This window comes from Schistocerca serialis, chromosome 7 (assembly GCF_023864345.2).
Source record: "Schistocerca serialis cubense isolate TAMUIC-IGC-003099 chromosome 7, iqSchSeri2.2, whole genome shotgun sequence".
NCBI classification, from domain to species: Eukaryota; Metazoa; Arthropoda; class Insecta; order Orthoptera; family Acrididae; genus Schistocerca; species Schistocerca serialis.
In genome coordinates, this window is record NC_064644.1 from 505,580,743 (window position 1) to 505,593,242 (window position 12,500).

The 12,500-nt window shown below is 38.1% G+C and overlaps 1 protein-coding gene across 1 annotated transcript in view; it reads left to right on the forward strand.

The window, feature by feature from the left end:
- LOC126412599 (katanin p60 ATPase-containing subunit A-like 2) overlaps positions 1 to 12,500 on the forward strand; it is a 191,911-nt gene that overhangs the window by 100,280 nt on the left and 79,131 nt on the right. The window contains exon 3 of the mRNA XM_050082265.1: positions 1,125 to 1,195. Coding sequence (XP_049938222.1) covers positions 1,125 to 1,195 — 71 coding nt within the window. The remainder of the gene's footprint in view (positions 1 to 1,124; positions 1,196 to 12,500) is intronic.

Below are 12,500 nucleotides of genomic sequence, written 5' to 3' on the forward strand. Positions count from 1 at the left end.
TATTTTTCAGGTCAATGTGTTTGTCAGTCAGCATTGTGATGCTCTCATCTATGCAGTCTTTCTTCACAAATCTTTGGCCTATATGAGCATCACATTTTGTACATACCCATATTTTCTGTTTCCTCTTAGCATTCACACAACTATAATGATTTCTCACATCTCTAAAATGCACAAAATCCTTCACAGATGGGTTTCTTGCTTTCTTTTTTTCTTTTTAAAAAAATCATGTCTAGGTCAGGTTGGTGTACACTCAAACTCACTGATGCAGTTTTCTTCTTTTGCTGTACTTATTTCAGTCACTTTTGATATTATATAAGACAAGATGCACATATTATCATAGTAATTTTCAGCTTAGGCCCTCTTCCATTATGCTAACTGTTAAATTTGCAGAGTTCTTGACTTGCTATGTATTCTTGTGTTGTCATTCTTCACTGTTCATGTTATCTGTGAAGACAAAGTCAGACTAATGGCAATGCACACAGTGGAATCTAAGCAATCATTCTTTCCTCACTCCATACGCAAATGGAACATGAAGAAACACAAATATGTCATGCAATGGGAAGCACTCTTGTTGTTCTGAGTGCAGATACGGGTTTTTACGAAGATAATGCTTCAGCTGGTTAAGGCCAGTAATTTTGATTCTAGCATCAGCATGTTGTTTTTGTATATGTAATTGTTTTGTATGAATCTTCAAAAGATTAAGACAATTTTTACTATTAATTAATGAATTCAAAAGTAATTAAGACAATTGTTTGCCGTACAGACATGTTCAGATATAATTTGCACTGTGTCTGATAAAGTGGGTTTTGGTTTCTCATTAGTATGCTTCAGCCATTATGTAGATTTTGTTTAAAACTTCAGAGTCATTTGAGCAAAAACAAAAATAGACACATTGCTGATCCTTGAGGAACTCCTTTCTGAGTTTGGCTTAATTCTTGTGGTGAACGTTGTTTTCTGACACTTTAGTTTCTGTTATGAATATAATATGTGCAGAAGGAGCCAGAGGGATGCAGTCCTTTATGGAATCTGCAGAGTAGGCCTATGTTGTGTGCATAAAAAAATCATTGTTCATATGATTTATAAATGCAAATGCATGAAATTTTAAAAATACATTTGTTTTATAGGAAGAGAAAAAGACCTTACAAAGGAAAAGAAACATATTGCATCTGATTCATCAACATCTTAAGGATGAAGGGTAAGAATTTATTTATGTCTGTTTCGTTTCTAGCTCTCTTTCTATCATTCTTGTGCATGTACCGACAGACATTCTGCTCTTCATAATGTCTCATATTCTGAATTTTCTGTGTATCTCAGTCACTTACTTGAACTCATTTCTGACCAGATTATACATTGTAGGTACAATATCTATTATACAGCTTCCTAATTTAATATGATTTTAATTTGTAATTTATATGTTCACACATTTGTCTCTTAATGATATTCTAATAAATAATATACAGAAAGTTCTGATCTAGAATTATCAATTATTTAGGAATAAAGGAGACAATTCACTGAAAGGCAAAAGTGGTGTGTTGTCGATAGGTACACAAACAAAAGATACAGGGCTTTGCTAGCTTTTGGAATGTTTTCCTTTTTCAAGCTTATAGGAAAAACATGCACATAAACACACACACACACACACACACACACACACACACACACACACACACACACACACACACACTCACATGCATGGTCCTGTCTCCCTACATTGTGCTCAGCCAGCTGCCAGCTCTTTCCTGGTCCATGGTGAGTGTACTGGGGTGAGGTGGGGATGCGGGGTGGGATGGCGTGAAGGATGGAGAGAATTGGAAGGCAGGGAGGGGTTGGGGTGAGTGTCTAGCAGCTCATGGGAGAGTGGGGAGCCATCTGTTGGCCAGCTAGAGGTGCAGGTAGAGCGAGCAGATGGCAGACAGTTGAGCACACAGTTTCACAGACTAGGGCATGAGATAGCAGCACACAACTAGCTGACATGAATTGGAGGGGGGGGGGGGGGGGGATACTGAAGCAGGGGATGGTGCACACACAAACAAACAAACATACACACACACACACACACACACACACACACACACACACACACTCTCTCTCTCTCTCTCTCTCTCTCTCTCTCTCTCTCTCTCTCTCTCTCTCTCTCTATTGTGGGGGGTACCTGCACTTTGCCAGTTTACGAACCTTCCACATCAAAAAATCCCTCCCACACAGCCTGGCCACTCATGGTAAACACATCTGCAGTGATGAGACATCCCTTGCCCAGAATTCTGAAGGCCTCACAAAGGTCTTCACAGACAGGCAATACTCTTCAGACCTGATCCTCACGTACATCCCAAGAACCATCGACAAAGAAGCTCCCTCCCCCCTTTCCACACAGTACCATCCACTCGCAAAGTTGTGTTCGACCACCTACCCAACCTCCACAACATCCTAGTCCGGCCCTCTACCACTCCTATCCCCAATTGCCTGCCACAGGGATCACACCTTTTTGGAAGACCCAGATGTAAGACCTACCCAATCTACCCACCCAGCACCTCCAATTATGGTCCTATCACAGGTTTATCCTACCCCATCAGGAGCCAGGCCACCTGTGAAAGCAGCCATTTTATGTAACCATCTGCTGCAAGCATTGCTCAGCATTTTACATTGATATGACAACCAACCATCTGTCAACTAGAATGAGTGACCACTACCAAACTGTTGCCAGTAACAAAGTGGACCTCCCAGTGGCACAACATGCAGCGAAGCACAACATGCGCTCTTCTACCTGCACCCCTAGCTAACCCACAGATGGCTCCCCACTTATGCACAAGCCACTAGACACTTCCCCTGAACCTCCCCCTGCCTCCTGTCTGTCTCCATCCCTCACCTCATCCCACACCCTCACCTCACCCTAGTACACTCACCATGGACCAGGAAATAGCTGGCCTTCGACTGAGCACAATGTAGGGAGACAGGTGTGTGTGTGTGTGTGTGTGTGTGTGTGTGTGTGTTTTTCTGTGCACATTTTTCTACAACCTTGAAAAATGAGGTTCATTCTGCAAACTAGAAAAGCTCTGTACCTTTTGTCTGTGTACCTACTGACAATGCAGCGCTTCTGCCTTTGGATGAGTCCTGTCTTTTATTCCTAAATAATTTGATAGAGTAATAAAGCTTGATATGTTGACTGTTGGGGCACATCAGTTAGTGTGGCTGTTTAAAATAGATTTTAGAAAAACTTCACTCTCTGCAGATCTCAATGTTTTCCTTTTTCTCTTTGTTTGTGTTGCTTTTTCTTCATATTTTGTGAAAGGCAGATTTCTTAAAACCATGTTTGTGTGAAAATATGGAAAAATGACAAGAGTTCAAGTCTCAGGAAGATGAGTGTCAGTGTTGTCTTAATCATTTTCCTATTCCCGTTATGACAGTCTGACATGTCCAGTAGACAAAGACATTACATATCCACTGACAGACAGTATGGATCATGCCCCACCCTTCTTCCTCCTTATGTGGCCCTGAGATGACTGGAACAGCACCACGCTGGAAAAATTGAAAATTGTGATATAGACTAGACAGCTGGACAACACACATAAAGTGGGAAATCAGTTTTAAAGAGAAAGACCAGAAAGAAGACAGAGATTATGACAAAGTGGAGGAAGAGTAAAGAAGAAGTAGAAAAAGAAGAAAAGAAAGATTAGTTGTCACGTTAATTCTTTATGACAGTATTCCATTTTGAAATTCACATTGAAGCAATGTGGTATTATACAATACTGTTTTATGAGACAATATTTTTATGCTCATTTTCTAATGCCTATAAACTTTGAAAATGTAAACCAGGAAACAATCAATATTTGCATGTTTACAGTACAGTACCTACCATAATAATAATTTGGTCATTTTCTGTCATTCATTCATTTATTCATCAGGTTCCATTAATCCCATCAAGAAGCAGAGAAACTCAACAGATGTGGAAGTCAACGTATACTTTAACAAAAGAGAAGCAAGAATTTAATCTGTACTCTATATTAACAATAAATGCTTACCATATTGCTTAATATTAGTAGTTGTTCCAACAGCAAAATGTAACCTAGTACATTCAGAGGAAAACTCAACACAGTCAAAGGCTTTGTAAATGTTGCAGAGTATACCAACAGAATAATTTTTCTTGTTTCAACACGTCAGGAACACAACTATTTACATTACCTAACTGCAACTGACTGACCAGCTGTGCTTAGTAGTGACTGATTTCTTAGCAGAGACTAACCAAGAATGATTGATCAACAATGACTGAATGTCTAACTACTGTTCACTAGCTGAGACTTACTGGGGAAGAATCTTCGAAAAGAAGAGTATGTAGTAAAAGTGGAGAATGCAGGCAACAATTAGGACTGTAATCTTAATTATACAGTTCAGGATGACATCAGACACATTGTGATGCACTGCCTCTCACTCAGTCGCAGCATACGTGGCACAGTTTGCATCTGCATGCTTCTGGTAAGAATGACTTTCTCTATATTCCCTTCTCTATTTTCCCTTTCCTTTTTTTCAGTAAACTCATCTGAAAGACATTAATGCAGAATAAATGTAGTTACAGTTAAAACCATTATTAGCACAACAAAATACTTTGACAACCTCATGGATATCAAAGAAAATGCATTTAGCATTTTTGATTAAAACATCAGAAATCTCTTTTATAAAAAGGATGAACCTCTCACACCCACACAGGAGAAGCAAAAGATAGGCAAAATGTTACCAGACCTGTGTATGTAAAAACATGACACAGAAATCATTGAAATTGAATATATTCATGCTGATGGATGCAAACTAATATTGTATTAACCTCAAACCAGTAAGAAGAAAAATGGAGTTCTGTCCCATGACCTACAACTTGGTCAATATTGTCTTCAACAGTCCTCTGAATTCTGTGCTACAATAGTGGGCCAGGAAACACACAAGTTTGTTGTACTGACTGTTTTCAATCCACCAGCAGGAAGTACTTTTAACATTCACAAAGTTGTTGGAGATGGTTTTAATAATGCATATGTAGTAACCGGAGCTTTCAATGTTTATTTTTTGCAACTTCAGGAAATGCCAGAGTTGTAGGTACTCAGCTTTTGATTATTTGGCCCAATAAATTTCCATATGAGGATAGAAGGACATAGTGCAACAGCCATTTACGATTAAATTTTAGACCAAATACCTTGCAGAACTTTAGCTTTAAAGCCAATAGTCAATGGTTTATTTGACCACCATGGTCAAATGTTAACAATAAAATTTACTGATGAGTTGTATCACAGAATCATAAGCAATGACTCAGTCACAGTGGTCAGAGAAAAATTAGGGTAGAGCTCTGAGGAGAAATTTATAAAGCAGGTAGTGTAGGAGAAAAATAAAACTCTTTCTTAAACAATTTGTTGCAGAGGTGATCTACACTCAGCTCAAAACTAAGAGAGACTTGTCCCTGTTTATTCAACAAATTGGGATATGTTACAGAATGCTCCTCAGAACAGTGCAAGCTTTCTTTAAGTAAGCAGTCCAATTAAAGTCCAGTTTGTGAAATGTCAGAGTCCAGCCAGTTACTAACAGAGTCCAAAAGGTAAACACTTCTAATCAAAGTCCATAGTGAGCAACAAACCAATACACTGACCAGCGTGCATGTCCGCTGTGTCACTGCTGATGAGAATGGCAGAGATGAAGTTGATTTTGATGCTGCTGCAGAAGGCTGTGGGTGGATGACATAGTATTAATTATGGACACATAATGGGTTCCAATTTTGTTCCACTTTAGTTAATATAAAACTGACCCTGAGTAGCTCTGGAACAGCTTAGATGCAGGATTCTGATAGGTGTAGTTTCATCAGAGGGTGCTCCAGGTGACAACAGCTGTCTGGATAGTCATTCCACAGTGACTGAGAGTAATGTTTGTGCCACGTACTTGGTTTCCATAGTGATGTTGGCCAGTGCCATTACATTTCCTCCACCTCCCTGCAGTGGCCACCTGGGTAGAAAAAGCAGGCAGTGCACAGTCCAAGAGATAAGTTACTGGGATGGCCATCAATTGGTGTCCATAGATATTGTTCCAGAAGATCAGGGCAGGATGAGGTTTCAATGGAAGGTGGAGAATCCGTCATGAGACCAGTTGCTCTAATAGGGGTGGAGAAGTATGCAGCTGCTTGCTAGGATGGCAGACATGAAGTTGAGTTTGATGGTGCCACTAAAGGCCATGGCTGGCAGCCATGGTATACATTATGGGTCTGTGGATGGTTCCATTTCTGTACCATTTTAGTTAGTACAAAAGAGGAGATAAGTGAACCATTTATAATTACCGACCATTTTAATTTCTTCCAATCTCTTAAAAAATGTTTTAGGAAGTGGCCTATGACACAATATTGTCTCATTTAACTGAGCAGAACTTGCGGGCTGCCTCTCAGAATAATAATAGTAATAATAATAATAATAATAATAAAGACATCCCAGAGCAAACAAACAAAGAACACCACGCATGAATTAAACAATCAGAGGAAAATGAAATCTTAAGACAGCCACCAGAACAAGCACAAATAGAACATGAAGTGACACACATGTTAGATATAGAAAAAAATTTCAGCTGACATATATAGAATACAAAGACACAAATACATACATTAGACCATTCTTGCATATACCATCAAATAACCCACAAGTCGAAACAACAATAACAACTATCAACACAATCATACACAAAAAAATAAATGAAAATACAACTATGGAAGAGTTACAACTACTGGTTTATATAGGAGCACTCACTACACTAAATATACACACTAGGCAGAGATCAGAACAAACCAACACACAGAGGCTACAGATCAGAATAGAAAAACTGAGAAAAGACATCGGACAGCTAACACAATTTATAAGAAATGAAATATCAGACAAAAAATGAAAAAGATTAGGCAAATTCTCACAACAAGAAGCAAAAGAGCAGTTAGATGAAAAGAAGCAGAAATTACAAGCATTGGCCAAACGACTTAGAAGATACAAAAAAAGTGAAAATAGAAGGAAACAAAACCAAACATTCAACACAAACCAAAAGAAATTTTATCAGACAATAGATAACACACACATTAAAATAGACAACCCACCAAACATAACAGACATGGAACACTTCTGGAGCAACATATGGTCAAACCCAGAACAACATAACAGGCATGCACGGTGGATACAAGCAGAAACAGACACATACAAGATGATACCACAAATGCCTGAAGTGATAATTTTGCAACATGAAGTCACCTAATACTATGCACAATTGGAAAGCCCCTGGAAAAGATAAAATAGCAAATTTCTGGCTAAAGAAGTTCACCTCAACACATTCACATCTAACTAAATTATTTAACAGCTACATTGCAGACCCATACACATTCCCTGATACACTTACACATGGAATAACTTATCTGAAACCTAAAGATCAAGCAGACACAGCAAACCCAGCAAAATATCACCCCATAACATGCCTACCAACAATATACAAAATATTAACTTCAGTCATTACACAGAAATTAATGACACATACAACACAGAACAAAATTATAAATCAAGAACAAAAACGCTGTTGCAAAGTAGCACAAGGATGTACAGAGCAATTGATGCAGAGGTTACATATCAAGCTAAAACTAAACGAAGATCGCTACACTATGCATACATTGATTACCGAAAAGCATTTGATAGTGTACCCCACTCATGGTTACTACAAATATTGGAAATATACAAAGTAGATCCTAAATTGATACAGTTCCTAAACATAGTAATGAAAAATTGGAAAACCACAGTTAATATCCAAACAAACTCAAACAATATCACATCACAGCCAATACAGATTAACCGTGGAATATACCAAGGAGACTCATTAAGTCCTTTCTGGTTCTGCCTTGCTCTGAACCCACTATCCAGCATGCTAAATAATACAAATTATGGATATAATATTACTGGAACATACCAACACAAAATCACACATTTGCTATACATGGATGATCTAAAACTACTGGCAGCAACAAATCAACAACTCAACCAATTACTAAAGATAACAGAAGTATTCAGCAATGATATAAATATGGCTTTTGGAACAGACAAATGTAAGAAAAATAGTATAGTCAAGGGAAAACACACTAAACAAGAAGATTACATATTGGATAACCACAGCGACTGCATAGAAACGATGGAAAAAACAGATGCCTATAAATATCTAGGATACAGACAAAAAATAGGAATAGATAATACAAATATTAAAGAAGAACTAAAAGAAAAATACAGACAAAGACTAACAAACATACTGAAAACAGAATTGGCAAGAAACAAGACAAACGCTATAAATACCTATGCTATACCAATATTGACCTACTCATTTGGAGCAGTGAAATGGAGTAACACAGACCTAGAAGCACTCAATACACTTACACAATCACAATGCCACAAATATAGAATACATCACATACATTCAGCAACAGAAAGATTCACATTAAGCAGAAAGGAAGGAGGAAGGGGATTTATCGACATAAAAAACCTACATTATGGACAGGTAGGCAATTTAAGAAAATTCTTTCTAGAATGAGCAGAAACTAGCAAAATACACAAAGCAGTCACTCATATAAATACATCGGCTACACTATTGCAATTTCATAACCACTTCTACAACCCTTTAGATCACATAACATCAACAGATACGAAGAAAGTAAATTGGAAAAAGAAAACACTACATGGCAAGCACCCATATCATCTAACACAGCCACACATCGATCAAGATGCATCCAACACATGGCTAAGAATAGGCAATATATTCAGTGAGACAGAAGGATTCATGATTGCAATACAGGATCAAACAATAAACACCAGATATTACAGCAAACATATTATCAAAGATTCCAATACCACAACAGATAAATGCAGACTTTGCAAACAACAAATAGAAACAGTAGATCACATCACAAGCGGATGTACAATACTAGCAGATACAGAATACCCCAGAAGACATGACAATGTAGCCAAAATAATACATCAACAACTTGCCATACAACATAAACTAATAAAACAACATGTTCCCACATACAAGTATGCACCACAAAATGTATTGGAGAATGATGAATACAAATTATACTGGAATAGAACCATTATAACAGATAAAACAACACCACACAAAAAACCTGACATCATAATCACCAATAAAAAGAAGAAATTAACACAACTAATCGAAATATCCATACCCAATACAACAAATATACAGAAGAAAACAGGAGAAAAAATTGAGAAATACATCCAGTTGGCTGAGGAAGTCAAAGACATGTGGCATCAGGATAAAGTTGACATCATACCAATGATTTGATGGCTGAAGGTTCTTCCTGTTTTTATTGTTTATGTTTGTTTAATTAAGTTTGGCATTGAAGATATTTCAAGAAGCTGAGCTTAGTGGTCACTGAAGCCTGTGTTGAAGTTTCTGTCTGCATATTCATGGCTACCCCTGTTTGTCAGTATCATATCAATAGTGGTGTTGGATACACTTGTACCTCTGGTAGGGGACTTTGATCATCTCTACCTTTTGAAACGTTGTTAAAGTCAATGTTAAAGTCTCCACATATTGTAACTGTTTTGTTTAGGTCCCTGATACTGTCAAGACTACCTTCAAGTTGGTTAAAGAATATTTTTATGTTTGAGTTTGGACTTCTGTACAGGCAAATGATGATCATTTTTATTGAGGTTAGTTCTACAGCAGAGATTTCAAAATTGCCTTCTTTTCCTAGATTTTCGAGAGATTTTAGGCAGCAACAGCTGATACTGTCTTTCACAAATATACATGTGTAGATATTTTTCTACAAAAATGAGATGTCATAACATAGCCTTGTATACTTGTGATTGCTAACATCTCATCAATTAGTCAATGTTCACTAAAACATATTACAGATACTTCTTTTAATTGATCTGACAGTAAACCTCTAGCTCATTAATTTTGTTTTGCAATGACTGCACATTTTGATGGACAATTATAAACTCAGGGTTTCTGCTTGGCATATCTGATTCATCACTTACCTTTATTTGTCTCTGCCTTCCTTTTGTTTTAATCTGAAGAACACTTCTGGGATGAACTATGGATGTGCTGTCTTCATCTGTGGCCAGTAAAAATCCTCACTTCTTGATGGTGGTTGTCTTGCTCTAGCAGGTTGTGTCCCCTCACTGTTGTTGGAAGGATGTACAGGAAGCTGATAAATTGTTCTATGCCTCAGAAGTCTTTCTTTAATTATTCCACTAACACGATCACAAATAAACCTTTTCCCTCCATGGTTCAAATGCATTCCATGCTTTGTGTGCAGATTTCGATGCAGCTTGCTTATATCCAGTACATCGCACTTAGCATATTGAGAACACAGCTTCCTTATTTTAATGTTTGTTTCCTGAATTTCTTTGTTTATACACAAACTATAAATTAGATCATGCCTATGAGGCAGTGTGGCAACTACTATGTTTCTGCATTTGTTAACTTGTAGAAAATTCTGCAGCATTTTCAAGCAAACCTCTGCTTCATTTTTGCCACATCGTTTGAACCCATTATACAGTTGGCTATTAACATTTTCAAAGTTAAACTGATTGTCAGACTGCTCTGAAGGAACGCCTTAAAACATTACTTGTGAACACTTATTACAAGATAATTCACTAGGTGGAACCACAAGATCCAGCTAAAATACACCAACAATGATCTGGTCCTTCAAACACAGAAACAAACAGCTTAGTACAACAGGTTGTTCAGATTATAACTAATAACTGAGAAATGCAATTACAATCAAAGAATTGATCTGGTTAACAGCTAAATCTAAGCGCGAGGTTCCACTTTTGTTTAACGGGAACCTGTGCCTTAGTACAATTGTTCCATCTGTATTTATGACCAAGAGCTGATTAATTAGAATATGAATGATTGGGTACAAACCAGAAAGGAGAGGCAATATAATGGTGGGACAAATTTTCAAATGACAACTAGTGTCTTAGTACAATACTACTGCCTATATTTACAACCAAAGAGCCAACCGAGTAAAATTCTAAGGCTCAGGTACAAACCAGGAAATAATAAGGAGGGTAGGTTGACAAATAAACAAATTACCACAAGGATTACAGAATGCTACTTCCCTCTATCAGCAAGCAGTTCCGTGGATCCATGGTACGTTGCAGCGATTACTGAGTGGTGCCGATGAAAGCCAGGTAGAACAGGGCAGCCAGGCCATGAACAGTCATCTGACACGAATGTTGCTAACCAACTGATGGGATGTTGGCCCACTGCTTGTAGTGAACACTGACCCTGATGAAGTACTCCAGTATCCTCACTCTATGCAGGATCTTCTTAAGTAGCTAGTGGCTTTGGCTGCTAGGACCTCATGACCACCTATTGTCGCGTCGCTGCCGCCAATCCCCTAAGTATGTGTCCCCGTCTCGGGCCAGCATACCCTGTGTATATATCGGCAAGCAAAAACCTTCTAAGGGCACAAGTCAGAGATACCAACTCTTCCTCATAGATATTGGCATGGGGCCACAAGAGGCATAGTCAATACTAGAACTGAGCCAGTGGTGCCGACAGACCAGACTAATAACTCAATGGCGCCACAGCTCAAAAGTGAATAAGAGTTGAGCAGTGGCAGAAGAAATGTTGTTTTTCATGTATGCCTGTGCACACAAAGTGGATGCTGCAGCAATAGCTGAGCACTTCTGTTATGGGCATACTTACACACTGCCTGTTAATGTGCAGTATTGGGTTTGATTAGCAGGGTGGTAATAATCTTATCGCTTTCTTGCACACTTTTGCATCTAGTTTAGGACACTCTATCACATAAAAAATAGAAAAACAATGAAAATAGCAAAATGAAATCAACAGTTACTTTACTGGTTACTTTACTGGCCACAAGCTGCTTCTTCAACTGACCTAGGGAGCAGACAATATGACAATGGTGAGCATTGGAGAAGACACAACCAAGTTCATTGTCTGTGTGGTTTTTGCAGTGGTAGCTACCCTGTCAATCACTTTGTTTTTCTGATCCACGAATAGATGAGGAATTTTCTTAGAATGTATGTTTGCAAACAGCAATGTCTGCAAATGAATTGTGCTATGAGATATGTGGAAAGGAAGAGAACTGAAGTGTTTGAGATGTGATGCTTCAGAAGGACTCTAAAAATTAGGTTAACTGATAAAATGAGAGAAGAGGAGGCTATCCAAGGAATTGGTGTGGAGAAGAACATGTGGGAAACATTGACAAGAAGGAAAAGAGAGAAGATGATGGAGCATCAGTTAAGACATCAAGAAATAACTTCCATGGGTGTTAAGGGAGCTGTAGAGGGTGAAAACTATAGTGGAGAGATTGGAATACATTCATCAAATAACTGAGATGTTGGGTTGAAGTGCTACTCTGAGATTAAGAGGAATTCATGGTGATCCACATTAAGCTAGTCAGGAGGCTGGTGACAAAAATGTTTAGGTTGCTTCCCTTCCTGTCTTCCTTCACTTCCTGTGGTTTGTTGGCT